Source organism: Chlorocebus sabaeus, chromosome 22 (genome assembly GCF_047675955.1).
Source record: "Chlorocebus sabaeus isolate Y175 chromosome 22, mChlSab1.0.hap1, whole genome shotgun sequence".
Classification (NCBI taxonomy): Eukaryota; Metazoa; Chordata; class Mammalia; order Primates; family Cercopithecidae; genus Chlorocebus; species Chlorocebus sabaeus.
Genome location: NC_132925.1, coordinates 33371915 through 33391952, shown reverse-complemented (window position 1 = coordinate 33391952; position 20038 = coordinate 33371915). Strand labels below are relative to the sequence as shown.

The following is a 20038-nucleotide window of genomic DNA, read 5'->3' as shown; positions in this document are numbered from 1 at the left end:
GAAATTCTCTAGTTCAAATTTCACAGAAAATAAACTTGTCTCTTGCGGTTTGGGCAGGAAGGGAAAGTTACCCAGCTGTGTAGAATATGTGCGTGGGGGCAGGGTAGGGGGTGGTTCTTATTACTGCTTTATTAGGAGTCTTTCAGCCAGTTCCCCTCTATTTTAACCCCCAGCTCGCCCCACCTTCTGTAGAGGCTGGTGGTTCTCAGTGTTGAGCCTTCCCAGGATGTCAAAGGAGCAAATCAGCTTGCTTCTCTATGTTACCTCCCTTGGAAAGGACTTACTCTTCATTTCCTTTCATTCTTCCCTGTAGGATGGACTTAGACTTCCATATATGGTTTTTAAAATTTTTTTATTTTTATTTATTTATTTTTTTTAGACGGAGTCTTATTCTGTCACCTAGGCTGGAATTCAGTGGCATGATCTTGGCTCACTGCAACCTCCACCTCCCAGGTTCAAGTGATTCTCTTGCCTCAGCCTCCTGAGTAGCTGGGATTACAGGTGCATGCCACCACGCCAGGCTAATTTTTGTATTTTTAGTAGAGATGGAGTTTTGCCATGTTGGCCAGGCTGGTCTCGAGCTCTGACCTCAAGTGATCTGTCCACCTCAGCCTCCCAAAGTGCTGGGATTAGAGCGCCCAGCTCCATATATGTATTTTTCAGCCTTTTAAAAAATTGTTCTTTCTGTTTCCTTAACACAGTGGCACACACTACGCCTTCTAATTTGTTTTTCTTTCTCCATGCTTCAATGGAAGGTAGCTACTCAGTAAACATAGATGTTTGCCCAGGAAAATCTTACTTTTCTGCTCCTGGCTTTCATCCCTGTGAGTTTCTCTGAAGAAAGGAAACCATCACCATTTTACTCTACCCCCCTAGAATGTGCAAAGGAAGTCAGTATTTGGCTATCAGAAGCAGAGCCGACTAAGATTTTCTTCACAGGCTTTGGCCCCTGTCTGCAGTAGTGGGGCAGGTGGCTGGGAATTATCAGGTTCTGCCTTTGTTCAGATTATTGTTTTTAAAAAGAACAATATTATTTTTCTCTTAGTAGTAAATAATTTTCTGGGTTTATGTATTGGGTCTCTGTTGGGACTCAGTGCAAATAACTCAGAATTATAAATTGCCAAACAAAGGACTAAATCACAGTGATTCCTACATGAAAACAGTTATCTACAAAGTACTAGAGATAGCTAATAATATATATCCTGGAGTAGAGGTTAAATATTCATTGCAACATTCTTGATAGCTGAAGGAGAAAAATCAGATGACAAGATATCTTAAATGTTTATCAACAATAGACTGGTAAATAAAATAAATACAGTCATTAGAAACAATAAATAGGCTGGGCACGGTGACTCACGCCTGTAATCCCAGCACTTTAGAAAGCCGAGGTGGGTGGATCATGAGATCAGGAGATTGAGACCATCTTGGCTAACATGGTGAAACCCCGTCTCTACTAAAAACAAACAAACAAAAAATTTGCCGGGCGTGGTGGCGGGCACCTGTAGCTACTCTGGAGGCTGAGGCAGGAGAATGGCATGAACCTGGGAGGCGGGGTTGCAGTGAGCCGAGATTGCGCCACTGCACTCCAACCTGGGCGACAAAGCGAGACTCCATCTCACAAAAAAAAAAAAAGAAAGAAAGAAAGAAAAAAAGGAATAAGTAGGGGCAGGGCATGGTGGCTCACACTTGTAATCCCACCACTTTGGGAAGCCAAAGCGGGAGGATCACCTGAGGTCAGGAGTTCGAGACCAGCCTGGCCAACATGGTGAAACCCCGTCTCTACCAAAAAAAAAAAAAAAAAGCCATTCATGATGGCGTGTGCCTGTAGTCCCAGCTACTTGAGAGGCTGAGGCAGGAGAATTACTTGAGCCCGAGAGGCAGAGGTTGCAGTGAGCAGAGATTGCGCCACTGCACTCCAGCCTCGGCCACAGAACAAGACTCTATCTCAAAAAAAAAAAAAAAAAAAGAAGAAGAAGGGTATCTAGATGCTATTGCATATATAGATATAGATATAGATATATGTATCATCTTTTAGAGATGGAGTTTTGCTACTGTTGCCAAGGCTGGAGGACAGTGGCTCAATCTCGGCTTATCACAATCTCCTCTTCCTGGGTTCAAGCGATTCTCCTGACTCAGCCTCCCGTGTAGCTGGGATTACAGGCATGTGCCACCACGCCCGGCTAATTTTGTATTTTTAGTAGAGACGGGGTTTCTCCATGTTGGTCAGGCTGGTCTCAAACTACTGACCTCAGGTGATCTGCCCACCTCAGCCTCCCAAAGTGCTGGGATTACAGGCGTGAGCCACTGTACCTGGCCACCAAGATATATTTTTAAATGTAAAGAAATACAAAATCCTTTTGTTTTTGTTTTTTCTTCTTTTGAGACAGAATCTCACTCTGTCGCCCAGGCTGGAGTACAGTGGCAGGATCTCGCTTCACTGCAACCTCCGCCTCCCGGGTTTGAGCAATGCTCGTGTCTCAGCCTACTGAGTAGCTGGGATTACAGATGTGCACCACCATGCCTGGCTAATTTTTTTGTAATTTTGATAGAGATGGGATTTTGCCATTTTGGCCAAGGCTGGTCTCAAATTCCTGACCTCAAGTGTCTGCCCGCCTCGGCCTCCCAAAGTGCTGGGATTATAGGCGTGAGCCACCACGCCTGGCCTTGTCTGGATTTTTAAAAGAGATGTATATAGGCATATGTTGTACATGAGTATAAAGGAATACTTTAACATAACATACAATCTTTTTGAAAAAGCTTAGGAATACAATGTACTGGAAGCATGACACCAAAACTCAATCAAGTAACATTTCTTTCTTGACCTATTATTTAGAATAATTTGTAGTTGTGGTTAAACAGAGTAAAGAATAACATCAAAATCCAAAACCTTTACACAGTCTTGAAGGCCTTCTCTGGCCTCTTCTACCACTCTTGCCGTATGTACTTCACTGTATCTCCGCTCACCTCCTTACCGTTCCCCTAACGTGCCAAGCCTAGCTTGGCTGAGGGCCCCTGCCCTTCTGATCCTGCTGTCTGGACTCCCTTTTCCCATATATCTGCAGGGCCTGCTTCCCTTCACTTCCTTCCAGTTTTTGCTCAGGTATCACCTTATTCAGGGCCCTTCCCCAACCTCCATATACAACAAATGTTATCAGTGTCTTAGTTCAGGCTGCTACAACAAAAATGCCATAGATGGGGTAACTTAATTTCCCACAGTTCTGGAAGCTGGGAAGTCCAAGATCAAGTGTCAGCCAATTCACTTCCTGGTGATGACCCACTTCCTAGTTATGTCCTCAAGTGGCAGACAGAGAGAGATCATCTCTGTCTCTTCTTATAAGGCACTAATCCTATCATGCGGGCTCCACCTTCATGACCTAATTACCTCTGAAATACCATCACACTGGGGATAAGGGTTTAGACATATGAATTTTAGGGGGCACAAACATTCAGTCCATTGCAGAGAGCAACCTCCACCATCACTCTGGCCCCCCCTTACCCTGCTTTGTATTTCTTCATAGCATTCGTGTGTGTGTGTGTGTGTGTGTGTGTGTATTCTTCAAGGACAGGGACTTTGTTTGTTTTACTATTATATCCCCAGTGCCTAAAACAGAGCCTGCCACACATTAGATGCCCAATGACCATTTAATAAATGAAAAATATACAGTAAAAGCTTTTGAATATAGTGCTTTTGAATATATAGCTTTTGAATACTGTTTTAAATTTTGAGAAGATATGTATCATATATACATGATAAAGACAAAGCTTAGAGTTTCATCTGGCAAGTTCTTACCCTTCAATGAAATTTGTAAACTTTTAAAATTTTCTTGGGCAGAGCAAGAATATGATCCTGGACCAAGCCTTTAAATATATAACAGAATTGAAAAGGCAAAATGATGAACTCCTGCTTAATGGAGGAAACAATGAACAAGGTAAAGATTTAAAAGTTCTTACTTTTTGTTATTTTAAAAAATGTTTAGGTGTTTGTGTCACAGTGAAATTTATATTATGATATGGAAAGCTTTTTGGCCCCAAAACATTAAGACCCTGCATTCAGTGGGTCTGGAAGAATAGTGTTACCAATACATTCATTTCAGTCTAACTCTTTCTCCTCCTCTGTGAGCACCTCTTACCTTGCAGGCATACATAGTTTTGACTTTGAACTCTTCTGTGTATTTCATGTTTGCCTAACTCTTGATACTGGTAATGCTAAATCTCCTTTATTCCAATTGGACGTTGCAGTTAGGGCAATCCCATAAGAAGATGTAAGGGGGGAGTTCTGCTCAGTGAAACTTAAAAACAAGATTAGGATATTCTTGTGCCAAGACTTAACTATGCATTAACAAAAAAGGCCAAAACATTCATTTTGTTTATACTACTTGTGTGCATCAAACTGCCTGATCATTTAATGATATTTGATTTTTAGGTAAAGGTGACTTCTTAATGCCATCAAATGAGTTCTCTTTTTCCATTAGCATTGGAGAGAAAGTTTCCTTATAGCAGTGGAAAAAAAATATTCTAGGCAAGTGTAAAGCTCAGGGTAGGTCAGTTTGAAATTGTCTTTTATTTATGCCCCTGACAAGTGCAGGGAGAGAATTTCCTGTGACAACTCAGTAGGCCACCTTAAAAGGAGAGAAAAAAGGGCAGAATTGCCTGAGGTAAGGCCAGTGCTGGGCTGTGTTTGTTGTAATGGAAGGGAAAGATACTGGAAAGCATACCTAGGAGGTCAGCATTCAGAATTCTCCTTGTTTACTTTTAGTTAAATATTAGCAGCTTCCCCACTCACCTGGTTTAGCTGGGGTTTATGGCCCAGCTCCTTTTGTGATGCCGTCGGATAGATAAATGATCCATGTTTAGTGACCATTTGAGGCACCCTGCAGAAGGGTATGTAAGACAGAATGATGAGTAGACTTTCCTAATGAAGGCTCCTTTGATTTCAAAGCACAGAGGCTGAGGCAATCAAGTTACCTTAGGAAAAAGGGAAATTGTTGAAAAATGTAAGTTGCATGGGACTCAGAAAAAGCTGACCAGACAGGCCAGGGGTTAGGGGTGGGATCTAAGGCAGCCTACATCTGCGTTTGTTATTTCTGTCATGATCATTATTTCTCTGATTCTTTTTCTGTGCGTCTGCTGTATCCTCTTTTTTCTCTAAGTGGCTTCTTCCTCATGCTCACTGTGCGCGTATCTAGTGGCCAAAGCAATGGCCTTAGACTCAGGCCCTCCTAGGTTTGTGTCTCAGCTTCATTTACTCACTCAGTATCCTTTGGCCAGTTACTTAACCTCTCTAAGTCCCAGTAACTGCTCTGAGCCTGTTTCTCACATCTAAAAGTGGTGATAATGAAATATAAGTTGCTATCTCATGGTTCTTGTGAGGATTAAAAGAGATAATACAAGAACTTAGGTTAAAGCCTAGCACGTAGTAATTGCTTGAAAAATGTTAGCTGTTATAGTTGTCTTTGTTGTTAAATAGTGAATGAAATGTGCCAGGTAGTAAAGGTACAGTAAGTGAGAACCGTGATTATTATTTGGTCCATAATGATTGTTCTTTAATTTCTACTGTCCGTGGACACTGGTATCTTTCTTTTGTCTCTTAGTTTTAAACTAAGAAAAATGATCTGCTAGTTTCAGCTTGTCTTTGTTGGAATGGAGCTTTTCATTTCAGGCTCCCTCACAGGGTGTTAGCCTGGAGAATAGGCTGCTTTGGAAAAGGAATGAGAATACTCTCCACTGTTTCAAGGCAGCTGGGGATGTGTGGGGTCGTAGAGCATATACCAGCAGCTAAGTCTGCCCCATTGGTGGTACTCATAGATGAAGCTATCTACCTTAGAAAGGAGGGCTGTGATAATGTCCTCACTGCTCAGTAGCATACCTGCATTGTCCCTACCAAGCAAAGTGCAGGTTCCATTGTCAGTGCTTTCTTTGGTGCACTTTGGTGCCACTTCTTACGTGCTCTATTCCTTTTTGTCTCCATTGTTTCAAAGGGTAAAATAGAAACTAAAGCCATTTATAAAAGAGACTGTCATCTGGGCGGCTCATGCCTGTAATCCCAGCACTTTGGGAGGCCAAGATGGGCAGATCACTTGAGATCAGGAGTTCAAGACCAGCCTGGCCAACATGGCGAAACCCTGAATCTACTAAAAATATGAAAATTAGCTGAGAGTGTTGGTGTGCACCTGTAATCCCAGCTACTTGGGAGGTTGAGGCAGAAGAATTGCTTGAACCTGGGAGGTGGAGGTTGCAGTGAGCCGAGATTGCACCACTGTACTCCAGCTTAGGTCAGAGAGCAAGACTCTGTCTCAAAAAAATAAAATAAAAAATAAAGAGACTGTCTGTTACTATCACAGGTAATGTTGGCTGCTGCAACATTTAAATGGCATACTGATATTCAATGTTATTTTCCTAGCATGTTACCATGATAGCAGTATGTCTTCCCTTACTTCAGCTATGTAGCTGTCCTATTGGAAATTTTTAAATTGGGAATTTTGAGTTTTCTACATTATGAGTAATTTTTCAGTTGACCTTTAAAGATTTATACTTTTTAAAGGAGGGCAGAGGGATTTAGGATATCATTCTAAAAAGAAAAAATAAGTTGTATTAGAAAAGAGCTGAAGAATCTCAGTTGAGGTATTTAGAATGCTACTATTAGAATTCAGTAGTTTAGTATACAGTTCTTTATCAAGTTATTGTAAATACTGACATTCCCAGGTATTTATAAATTTTTGTTTTTAATATTATAGCTGAAGAAATAAAAAAGCTACGGAAACAACTGGAAGAAATTCAAAAAGAAAATGGCCGATATATTGAGTTACTGAAAGCTAATGACATATGCTTATATGATGACCCCACAATTCACTGGAAAGGAAATCTTAAAAACTCGAAGGTCTCTGTTGTTATTCCTAGTGACCAGGTTCAAAAAAATATCATTGTTTATTCCAACGGGAATCAGCCTGGTGGAAACAGCCAGGGAACAGCTGTTCAGGGGATAACTTTTAATGTTAGTCATAATTTACAAAAGCAGACCGCCAATGTGGTGCCAGTACAGAGGACTTGCAATCTTGTGACTCCTATATCTATTTCTGGAGTTTACCCTTCTGAAAACAAGCCATGGCATCAGACCACAGTTCCTGCATTGGCTACCAACCAGCCTGTTCCTCTTTGTCTTCCTGCTGCCATTTCTGCTCAGAGTATTCTCGAGCTTCCCACCTCTGAAAGCGAATCAGGTGTGCTTGGTGCCTCTAGTGGCTCACTGATTGCTGTTTCAGTTGGACCTGAGCCTCACCAACATCATTCTTTGCACACATGTTTAAATGATCAAAATTCTTCTGAAAATAAGAATGGACAAGAGAACCCCAAATTATTGAAGAAAATGACCCCTTGTGCTATAAACATCCCCCTCAGCTCCTCAGCAACTGCCACTAAAGTGCACCATGGAAACAAGTCCTGCCTGAGCATACAGGACTTCAGAGGTGATTTTCAAAACACTTTTGTCGTTTCAGTTACCACCACAGTCTGCTCCCAACCTCCCAGAACTGCAGATGATTCTTCTCCAGTGAGCATTAGCAAGAGTGCAGACTTGACAAGTACAGCTACAGTGGTGGCATCATCTGCCCCTGGAGTAGGGAAGGCCACCATTCCTATAAGCACTCTTTCGGGAAACCCTTTGGACAATGGTTGGACTCTTTCTTGTTCTTTGCCTTCTTCAAGCGTTAGTACTTCAGATTTGAAAAACATTAATAGCCTTACACGAATTTCTTCAGCTGGAAACACACAGACAACGTGGACTACTTTGCAACTGGCGGGAAACACTATTCAGCCCTTAAGCCAGACACCGTCTTCTGCTGTGACTCCAGTATTAAATGAGTCTGGTACTAGCCCTACCACAAGTAACCACAGTAGACATGTGGCTACAGGCATCAACTTGAATAATTCCTTTCCAGCAGATGGGCAGCCAGTTGAGCAAGTAGTTGTAACATTGCCTTCTTGTCCATCTTTACCTATGCAGCCACTAATTGCCCAGCCACAGGTTAAATCTCAGCCTCCCAAAAATATCCTTCCACTGAATTCAGCAATGCAGGTGATTCAGATGGCTCAGCCAGCTGTTAATGCCGCTCCAACTAATCAAAATGTTATAATTCTTCAACCACCCAGCACCACCCCATGCCCAACAGTGATGAGAGCAGAAGTTCCCAACCACACAGTAGGTCAACAGATAGTAATCATACAGGCAGCTAATCAGAACCCTTTGCCACTCCTCTCTGCTCCACCTCCTGGTTCTGTTCGACTCCCTATTAATGGAGCCAATACTGTAATAGGGTCTAATAATTCAGTGCAAAATGTTTCAACACCACAGACTTTTGGAGGAAAGCATCTTGTCCACATATTACCAAGACCTTCATCTTTATCAGTGTCTAACTCAACACAGACTTTTTCTGTTACCATGTCAAACCAACAGCCTCAAACCATTTCTTTAAATGGACAGCTCTTTGCTTTGCAGCCTGTGATGTCTTCATCAGGAACTACAAATCAAACCCCTATGCAAATTATTCAACCCACCACCAGCGAAGATCCAAATACCAATGTTGCCCTGAATACATTTGGTGCTTTGGCCAGCCTCAATCAAAGCATATCACAGATGGCTGGGCAAAGCTGTGTACAATTGTCTATTAGCCAGCCTGCCAATGCTCAAACTGCTGCAAATAGTCAAACCACTACAGCTAACTGTGTTTCATTAGCAACTGCAGCACCTCCTGTGACAACAGATAGTTCAGCCACACTAGCCAGTACTTATAATCTAGTGAGTACTTCCTCGATGAACACTGTTGCTTGTTTGCCTCCTAACATGAAATCTAAAAGGTTGAATAAGAAGCCGGGTGCCAGGAAACACTTAGCAGCAAACAAGTCAGCGTGTCCCCTGAATCCAGTCAGAGATGTGAGCAAGTTAGACTGCCCCAACACTGAAAGCTCAGCAGAGCTGCCCTATAATGATGGACTGCTAGAAAGCTTCCCTGCTGTATTACCACCTGTCTCTATGTCCCAGGCAAATAGTGTGAGTGTTTCTGCTTCACATTCTTTGGGTGCTCTAAACTCTGGATCATTAATACCTGAGTCTGTATCCAAATCTAAGTCAACAGAAAAGTCCAGCTCACCCTCCCAAGAATCTGTAACAAGCGAACATTTTGCAATGGCCCCAGCAAAATCCAAAGATTCTACCCCTAATCTGCAACAAGAGACACCTCAGGATAAACCACCAAGTCATTTAGCATTGTCAGATGCTGCCAAACCCTGCACTTCAGCCAATGTATTGATTCCATCTCCAAGTGATCCTCACATTTTGGTTTCTCAGGTTTCTGGTTTGTCATCTACAACAAGCACTACAAGTACTGACTGTGTTTCTGAGGTAGAAATCATTGCTGAACCTTGCAGAGTTGAGCAAGATTCATCAGATACAATGCAAACCACAGGTCTTTTAAAGGGGCAAGGTTTAACTACATTGCTATCTGATCTTGCTAAAAAAAAAAACCCTCAGAAATCATCTCTTTCTGATCAGATGGATCATCCTGACTTTTCTTCAGAAAATCCTAAAATAGTTGATTCAAGTGTGAATTTACATCCCAAACAGGAACTATTACTGATGAACAGTGATGACAGAGATCCTCCACAGCATCATTCCTGCCTCCCTGATCAAGAGGTTATTAATGGTTCTTTGATCACCAGTAGACAGGCTGACTCTCCCATGTCAACCAGCTCTGGCAGTAGTCGTAGTTTCTCAGTTGCATCCATGCTTCCTGAAACAACAAGAGAAGATGTGACCAGCAATGCAACAGCTAATACATGTGACAGCTGTACCTTTGTAGAGCAAACTGATATAGTAGCTCTTGCAGCAAGAGCTATTTTTGACCAGGAGAACCTGGAGAAGGGAAGAGTTGGCCTCCAGGCTGATATAAGGGAAGTTGCTTCAAAGCCTTCTGAAGCATCATCGTTAGAGGGAGACCCACCTTTCAAATCACAGATACCTAAAGAGAATGGCACAGGACAGGCAGAAGCAACACCAAATGAATTTAATTCTCAGGATTCAATTGAAGCAACTATGGAGAGGCCACTTGAAAAACCGAGCTGTTCTCTAGGAATTAAAACATCAAATGCACCTTTACAGGCTTCACCTTCTCAGCCCCCAAGCATCACCAGTTTAAGTGTGAATAATCTTATCCATCAGAGCAGCATCAGCCATCCTCTGGCCAGCTGTGCGGGTTTATCCCCAACTTCAGAGCAAACAACTGTGCCTGCAACGGTTAATCTGACTGTTTCATCTAGCTCCTATGACAGTCAACCTCCTGGACCATCTCTGATGACCGAATATTCCCAAGAACAGCTAAATACTATGACTAGTACCATACCAAATTCACAGATTCAAGAGCCACTCTTAAAGCCAAGTCATGAAAGCCGTAAGGATTCCGCTAAGCGTGCTGTCCAAGATGACCTTTTACTGTCTTCAGCTAAACGGCAAAAGCACTGTCAGCCAACCCCCCTCAGGCTTGAAAGTATGTCCCTGATGAGCAGAACTCCAGACACCATTTCTGATCAAACTCAAATGCTGGTCAGTCAGATCCCTCCTAATTCTTCAAACTCGGTTGTGCCTGTTAGCAACCCAGCTCATGGAGATGGCCTTACACGATTATTTCCACCTAGTAACAACTTTGTGGCTCCTGCATTGAGGCAAACTGAAGTGCAGTGTGGTTCTCAGCCTTCAGTTGCTGAGCAGCAGCAAACCCAGGCAAGTCAACATCTACAGGCCCTGCAGCAGCATGTTCCAGCTCAAGGGGTATCTCACCTTCATAGTAACCATCTCTACATAAAGCAGCAGCAGCAGCAGCAGCAGCAACAGCAACAACAACAAGCAGGGCAGTTAAGAGAGAGGCATCACTTATATCAAATGCAGCATCATGTACCTCATGCAGAGAGCTCTGTCCACTCTCAGCCCCATAATGTCCACCAACAGAGGACTCTGCAACAGGAAGTTCAGATGCAGAAAAAGAGGAATCTTGTTCAGGGCACCCAGGCCTCTCAGCTTTCCTTACAACCCAAGCACCATGGAACTGACCAGTCCCGATCCAAGAGTGGGCAGCCACATCCCCACCATCAGCAGATGCAGCAACAAATGCAGCAACACTTTGGAAGCTCCCAGACAGAGAAGAGCTGTGAAAACCCTTCAACTAGTCGGAACCATCATAACCATCCCCAGAACCATCTCAATCAAGATATTATGCACCAACAGCAGGATGTTGGAAGCAGACAGCAAGGTTCAGGGGTTTCATCTGAACATGTATCTGGGCATAATCCAATGCAGAGGCTTTTGACATCAAGAGGCTTAGAGCAGCAAATGGTGTCCCAACCAAGTATTGTGACTAGATCTTCAGACATGACCTGTACTCCACACAGGCCGGAGAGAAATAGAGTTTCAAGTTATTCTGCTGAGGCACTCATTGGAAAGACATCTTCTAATTCAGAGCAGAGAATGGGGATATCAATTCAGGGTTCCAGAGTTTCAGATCAGCTTGAAATGAGAAGCTATCTTGATGTTCCCAGAAATAAGAGTTTGGCTATTCATAATATGCAGGGCCGTGTGGACCACACTGTAGCCTCAGATATCCGCCTTTCCGATTGCCAGACGTTTAAACCAAGTGGAGCTAGTCAACAGCCCCAGAGTAATTTTGAAGTACAATCTTCAAGAAACAATGAAATAGGTAACCCTGTATCATCATTGCGGAGTATGCAGTCCCAGGCTTTTCGAATTAGTCAAAATACTGGCCCACCACCAATTGACCGTCAAAAGAGATTACCTTACCCACCAGTTCAGAGCATCCCAACAGGAAATGGTATTCCATCAAGGGACAGTGAAAATACTTGTCACCAAAGTTTCATGCAGAGCTTACTTGCCCCTCACCTCAGTGATCAGGTCATTGGGAGCCAGAGGTCACTCTCAGAACATCAGAGGAATACACAGTGTGGTCCATCCTCTGCAATTGAATATAATTGTCCCCCAACTCATGAAAATGTCCATATTAGAAGAGAGAGTGATAGTCAGAATAGGGAAAGTTGTGACATGTCGTTAGGTGCAATTAACACCAGGAACAGCACCTTGAATATTCCTTTTTCAAGTTCCTCTTCCTCAGGAGATATTCAAGGTCGAAACACAAGCCCCAATGTTTCTGTGCAGAAATCCAATCCCATGAGGATTACTGACAGTCATGCGACCAAGGGCCACATGAACCCTCCAGTCACAACCAACATGCATGGGGTTGCAAGGCCAGCGTTGCCACATCCATCTGTGTCTCATGGAAATGGTGATCAAGGCCCTCCTGTACGTCAAGCTAATTCTTCAGTTCCCCAGAGATCAAGGCATCCCCTGCAAGACAGCAGTGGTTCCAAAATTCGTCAACCTGAAAGGAATCGTTCTGGAAACCAAAGGCAAAGTAATGTCTTTGATCCAAGTCTTCCCCATCTTCCTCTCTCTACTGGTGGCAGTATGATTCTTGGACGTCAACAACCTGCTACAGAGAAGAGAGGAAGTATTGTTCGTTTCATGCCTGATAGCCCACAAGTACCTAATGATAATTCAGGTCCTGATCAGCATACACTGTCACAAAATTTTGGTTTTTCTTTTATTCCTGAGGGTGGCATGAATCCACCAATAAATGCTAATGCTTCTTTCATTCCACAGGTTACTCAGCCTAGTGCCACTCGAACTCCAGCCCTCATCCCGGTAGATCCGCAAAATACCCTGCCCTCCTTCTATCCTCCATACTCTCCTGCTCATCCTACACTGTCCAATGATATTTCAATCCCCTATTTTCCTAATCAGATGTTCTCAAATCCCAGCACAGAGAAGGTAAACAGTGGGAGTTTAAATAACCGATTTGGATCAATTTTATCTCCTCCCAGACCTGTTGGGTTTGCTCAACCAAGTTTTCCTCTTCTCCCAGATATGCCACCAATGCACATGACCAACTCTCATTTATCCAATTTTAATATGACATCTTTGTTTCCAGAAATAGCTACAGCGCTTCCTGATGGCTCAGCAATGTCACCTTTGCTTACAATAGCAAATTCCTCTGCCTCTGACTCTTCCAAGCAGTCCTCAAACAGACCTGCCCATAACATAAGCCATATTTTAGGTCATGATTGCAGTTCAGCTGTTTAAATACGGATAAGCGAAATGTAAAGGTAATGAGGAGATTACAAATGTATTTGTGTGTGCGTGTGCACAGGCATGTACATGAAGAGAAGGATTGTGTGTGTGTGTCTTTGTATAATCAGTTTTCAGTTATCTTCTGAATGTAGGGAAGCCATGTCAGATGCAGATACTGGGTTGTCAGAAAACAAGTTATCTTTCATTATCAACTGCATGGTGTACTTTTTTATTTTCCAAGTAGATTTACATTTCCAAGTTGATATCCTAAATACTAATTAGCTGGAAATTGGGGGAGATCATCTTGTCATGTACTGGGTAGTAGGAGGGAGCCTAGATTTTAAACTTGATTGTTGATAACTTATAGAATATATAATTAAGTTGCTACTGAAAAATATAGACAGCTTGATAAAACACAGTGGCTCATAACCAAGTGCTGGCTAATGTCAGCATCTAGAACAGCGTCTTACCTATGGCAGATGTTGAACTGATGTTGAGTTAAATATCTGTAGTTAAAGTCAAGCAGTTAGCAAATAAATGAATTGTTCAATCAGCTTTTATTCTCAAAGTTTGGTTTAGATAGAGGCCTTCTTTCTAAATTATAACAATCCATAAATTATCTGAATTGTGTGTCTTATTCTTCAAATTAGGGAGCTGTGTTCCTTTAATGTGCCAAGATTCTTTAAAGTAAAGGTCTTCCTTAGACAATTATTTAGCCTTACATATAGAAAGCTAACAAGTTAAGTACATACGTATTCTCCATTTTGTACTTGCATTTTGCATCAGTCCATAAGGGTAAAAGCAGTTAGTTGTATTGTGGAGTTTTGCATGGGTTCAGTTAACAATGGATGTTTCATCAGCTAAGTTTAATTTAGTATTCTCTCTTCATTTTATTTATTTGATCTTGAAATAAATTCTTTTGCATTCATTTAAATATTAGGATTGATCAGGAAATAGTGTGTGTGTAATCTACACATTTATTTGAGCCTTACTTTAAAAATATTTCTGAACAGAGATTTAAACTGTCAGTATTTTCATTTACTGATAGTATTTATAGTTTAAATATGGCATTGTATATTACATTATTATCCTTCATAACAGAATTATAATGAGGATATGAATTTGTTTATTATTTTTCTTGTTGGTAGATGTGAAATGGTGCTTCAAAAAATATATAGACTTTCTGTATGTCTCTGTGTGTGTAAGTATGTGTGTGTGTGTACACATATTTTAAAGTATGAATTGGTCCTTTAAAAATAGGCCTGCCATCTAAAAATGGGAAATTGAGACCTGAGACCTGCTAAAACGTAGAAGAACCTGATATAGGTAGGTTTTTTTTTTTTTTTTAATAGACAGAGTCTGGCTCTGTCGCCCAGGCTGGAGTGCAGTGGTGTGATCTCAGCTCACTGCAAGTTCCGCCTCCCGGGTTCAAGCAATTCTCCTGCCTCAGCCTCCTGAGTAGCTGGGACCACAGGCGTATGCCACCACGCCTGGCTAACTTTTTGTATCTTTAGTAGAGATGGGGTTTCACCATGTTAGTCAGGATGGTCTTGATTTCCTGACCTTGTGATCCGCCCGTCTTAGCCTCCCAAAGTGCCAGGATTACAGGCGTGAGCCACCGTGCTCGGCCTAGGTAGGGATTTTTTTAAAGCCCCACAGAAGTTTATAATACATTTAAAAAACCCATATTAAAATTTGAAAACTTAAAAAAAAAAAAAACTAAGAAAACAATGGTATATATTCCTTTACTTAAACCCATGAAGTCCATTACTTTTTGTTCTTGTTATATTCTGCCAAAAATGGGATGGGGTGGGAGAGATGCATATAAATTGTTTTATCTGCCTTGTTAACAAAGTGAACTCAAGGACCAGCTTTTCTTTTCTTTCTTTTTTCTTTTCTTTTTTTCTTCTTTTTTTTTTTTTTTTTTTTGAGACAGAGTATTACTCTGTCACCCAGGCTAGAGTGTACAGTGGGAGGATCTTGGCTTACTGCATCCTCTGCTTCCTGGGTTCAAGCAATTCTCAGGCCTCAGCCTCCCGAGTAGCTGGGATTATAGGTCTGCACCACTACACCTGGCTAATTTTTGTATTTTTAGTAGAGAAAGGGTTTCACCATGTTGGCCAGGCTGGTCTTGAACTCCTGACATCAGGTGATCCACCCACCTTGACCTCCCAAAGTGCTGGAATTACAGGCGTGAGCCACCGCTCCTAGCCCTTTTTTTTTTTTTTTAAAATCCTAAAAAGCTTCCTAAGGGTTGGTCAGAGCAGTTAACTCCAGTGAATACCTCTTCTAAACACTCAGCAAAAGGGTCAGTTGTGCCTCTTTAAGTGTTCTTACCAAACTCTCCTACCTTTTTCTCCTGCCAACTAAGCAGCCTCCTAGGGACAAAAAAAAAAAACAAAAACAATATTTTTTTCTTGCTCACAAAACAAGAACAACCTGTATTTTCTTCCTTCAAAATGGTCTTGGGAAAGAATAGGAGAGCTTCGTGAATAAGTTACTTAAGACAACAGATAAACATAGTAATCAAAACTTTTTATTGAAATAGTGTGCCATTTATGACTTGCTTTTGAATTCTCTTAACTGAATTTTAAGCTGCAACATTCAAATTTTTCTTTGTACTTGAAGGGTCCAGTCTGCCAATTTCAAGAAGGACAGTTTTCCATGTGTTTGGCTGTTCATTTTCCCTCTCTCCCTCTCTCATCTGTCTGTCTCTCACTGTCTCTGTCTCTCTCTCTCTGTCACACACACACACACACACACACACACACACACACACACACACACACTCTCTCTCTACAGTGGCTGTTCAGTTCTGAAGGACTGGGGACTGCTAGATGTAATTGAAAGCAAGGTAACAGGCTAAGGAGAAACTCAATTTGAACATTGCAATGCAAAGGCCTCAAAGCCTGTGACTTTCAAGTATTTCTGTTGCATTAATTGTATTTTCCTGCTCAGCTGTGTTCAGACATAGTAGTTGCATTTCTCGGAGCTTTCATTCCAACAGTATAACATTTTCATCTTGAAAGAGTCTCAATAAGGCTTATTTGACCATCTGAGGAAAAATGTGACCATCTGTGAATAATTGGCTCCTACTTATGTGTAGCTCTATTACTTTACAGATGTATGCATGTGTATGTAAGACTTCAGTTCATACACGGCTCAATTCTGAAAGTGTTCAGACATTAGTACCCTTATTTGATTGAAAAGCATGAATATATGAGATTTACTAGCAGTATTAAGTATTTGATAATTAGAGCTATGTGATTTTTGGGAAGAAATTTGTTACATGGTATCTAGTGTTAATCTGAATATAATTTTTGGTAAAGGGATAGCAGAAAACATAGTCAATTTTGGTTATAATAAATGTAACCTTATTCTTGGCCTGCTAGTATATGATTATAGAAAGTAAAACCATTTTTTAACTTCTGGAAATACACGAAGTTATGTCTGAGTCATGAGTGACAGTCATTGATTAAATCATTTCTTTGTCTCTTTTTTAGCATTATTGATCACAGAATCAGTTATAAAAAGTGGTTGATTCCTTTCAACATTTAACAGTAACTTCTAATGAAGGGAAAAATTCCAGATTCTCTTCATGCGTAAACGTTTATTGTGTCAATCATAGATGAAAGGAATCTAGTTTGATGTTGTTTCTTTCTTTCTTTCTTTTTTTTTTTTGAAAATACAAGTTGCTCTAGGGTGGCTTATATGTTGTTTTATACCAGTTCAGGAAATTTATTTTTGTTTTTATTGTGAGATCTTTTGGGGTACCAGAGATGGCACCTTTTTTCTAGGTAAGATGTGGGAATTCCTCAATGGTCTTGCTTCATAAAATTTAACATATCAGAACTGGGGAAAGAGAAAGGAGGGGTTGTTCTTTTGCAGCATTTTCCAGTCACATATCAGGGTTATACTGAACTGCAACAAAGATCAACTTTTAACAATTAGCCTTCTTAAAATACAAAATGATACAAGTATTTTAAAGATAATTTATTTGCCTTGCTCTTGCCTTCTAACATTAGCCATTTCATGGAGAGGCTAAAACTTATACTCCAAAAAATGTGGAAGCATGTTTTAATGGGAGTAAAATTAAAAATTTTTGAGAAAGGGTAAAATCTCATTAATATGCATCTTCTTAGCTTTATCTTCCCTTTGATATGTAGGCACTTATGCTCTTCCATCTGCTCCACGTCAAATAGGGCTCAGGGAAGCTGGTCATTTCCTTAGCGGGATGATTACTCCTTTGCCTTGAAACATTGATTGAGCCCACCATGTATGGATCAGCGTGTGGTAGTGAGTCATAACGCCCAAATCAGGGATTCCCAGGTCTTGGCTTTGGGAACCAGCATGCCTCGTACTCTCTTAAAGAGCAACAAGAATTTCTTGAAACAAAATTAGCCAGAATTGATTTAAAATATTTCAATGTGTCATATAGTTCTGTCCCTTGGTTTGGTTGGCCTTGTTTTTTCCTATGGAAGAATGAAAGGGCAAAGGTGATGCCAAAATGAAACAGCTTTGGAGTGATATCTTGAGGAGCCTGGAAGTCATTTTTGTAATTCTGTTGTCTGTATAAATGCTACCTTTGCCTGGAGGTAGTGCGCCTGTGGCTGTGCACATCCAGAGGGCAACAGTAATAGCCAACAACCAGACAAACTAGTGAAGTTAATCTGTGAGTGATGATTTTATGATACCTATATGCAAATTAAAGGCAGCAGTTAGTTTCTTCTCAAGATGCCTTTTTGGCTGGACGTTACCATTTTTCCTTCCCCAGGATTTGACAGAAAAGGGCCTTTTTTGGATTTAACTATATTCTGTCTGCATTCTATTCTTCCTGCTTAGGTTTCTACTAGAGCCTGTGGAGGGGGGACACCAAATTTAGATTGAGGCAGTCCACGCTGGTAAGAAGCGTGAGGACCTTGTTGAACACAGAGCTTCTAGATCTTTTCCCCTGTAGCCTCTACCCTGTTCCTGCACTTTACCTGAAACTGTGCCTCTGGTCTTTAGACCAGCTGTTGGAACATATCACTCACCCACTCCTCTGTTATAGCAAAGGGCCAGCTGGGATGGTACATGCTGTGTAATCAAACACCTTCTCGACAAGTACAGCTGATGTTTCTCACTGTTGCCTTATCATTCTCTGAGCCATCTTTGATGTTGATTTGTAAAAAAACGCAAAAAATAACAAAAAAAACCAAACTTACTAGTTAGTAGGAAAACTCCTGTTAAACTCAGAGCTTGTATGTGGTGGTCATTCAACATCCTTATTTCTAGATTTACACAAACTGTACCAACTGTAATCTTTTTCTGGCACGCGAATGTGGTCAGATGCTTCATAAACATGAACCAACTTGGATTGTAAATTTTGGGCATGATATACAAATTGGGGCATTTTGGATGACTGCATAATCCTGTCATTAGAGATTTCATAAGACAGAAGATAACTATTTGTAGTTGAACACATTTTTCAAAAAGATGATCTTTGATTTTTTTCCCTCAGTTGTGTATACAGCTATACACCATACTAACACCATACTATGTCATAGGAACTTAGATGTCTCAAAATCCCTTCAGTTTTCTGAGACTTCTCTGTGCTCCCACCCCTGAAGTCTTCAAATCATTTTTCACCTGTGAAGTCACTAAGGTACTGGGCTTGACTACAGTGGTAACCATTAAGGGGAGCTGAACTGTTGATCTTCCAAGAAGAAAGGGACCAGACAGTGTTAAGATGCTGCAGTTGTGTTACTGTGAAGAAAAGATTCGCTTCCACTTTCAGCAGGCTATATAAATATATATACATATATATATATATATATATTTTCACTTTGGTTAAAAAAAGTTGGAAATCTGAGGAGAACATAATTACCTTCACAAATTATTTATAGATACACTGGGTGAGAAGCTTACTGTAGGGCAGTCACCAGAAAATAACTAATTTTAGTGCTTTCAATAGTGTAATATTTGTATCTATTACCATGGCAGCAGTGTCTGCTGCACACTGTGTCCTGTTACTGTAAATTTCCTGGTTTATAATTCTTATGGAAACTAATTTGTTTTGTAATGGAATCCAGAGCAGATATGTATAATATGATCAGGATTGTCCTACAGTTGTACATAAGAATAGGTCCTGTTTATTTTGACATCTTTTTACAAATGCATTGTATTAGGGTGTGAATATTCTGAACCATCCTCTTGTTTAAAGTTTGGAAATTTTTATTGTTAAATGTAACATTTTAATGGTTGTAATAATTATTTGTATAGATACGAATATAGTATTTTATTTAAGAAAATAAACTTTGCATTTTTGCATCGTAAATTCTGTCTTCCCTGATCATTGCATGTGTCACTTCAAACCTGTATTGAAGTGGCTTGTCTTGCACTGAAGTATTCTATTCAAGTAATCTTTAAATTTTGCTATAACATCTGAAAATAATGCCATGACATATTTGCCATAGGGATTGTGTTCCTGATCAACCAGCAGACCTCAAATCATAATTATGACCAGAACTATATTGTTAGAACAAACTGTATACCTCTATACTCATAAAAAGTAAAATCAGAGTTTCAGATCTGGAAGAGTATTTCGAGATGATCCACTTGAAACTCTCTGCTGATTTTATAGCGGAGGAAACTAAAGCACAGAACTGTGAGACAAGTTAGGTCTTTCCCGATAGCTACCCACATCACTTAGCAAAACTCACAAGCATGAAGCCTGGAGGCAAAACAATTGCACGGGAACTTGTACAGTATAGAGTGATGTAAAGTTTAAATGCCCATACATCAAGACAACTTATTGTTTGGGCTAGCCTACAGGTGTGGTAAAAATGATAAGGAAATGATAAACTCAAAATTCAG

The 20038-nt window shown here is 40.8% G+C and overlaps 1 protein-coding gene across 2 annotated transcripts in view; it reads left to right on the top strand.

Annotated features, from left to right (window-relative positions):
* The window catches only part of USF3 (upstream transcription factor family member 3), a 48155-nt gene extending 28656 nt beyond the window's left edge, over positions 1–19499 (top strand). For both annotated transcript variants that reach the window (XM_007985776.3, XM_038003348.2), the window contains 2 exons: positions 3833–3929; positions 6735–19499. In XM_007985776.3, the coding sequence (XP_007983967.2) occupies positions 3833–3929; positions 6735–13195 (6558 nt within the window). In that variant the 3' untranslated portion in view covers positions 13196–19499. The remainder of the gene's footprint in view (positions 1–3832; positions 3930–6734) is intronic.
* Positions 19500–20038: the final 539 nt, after the last annotated feature.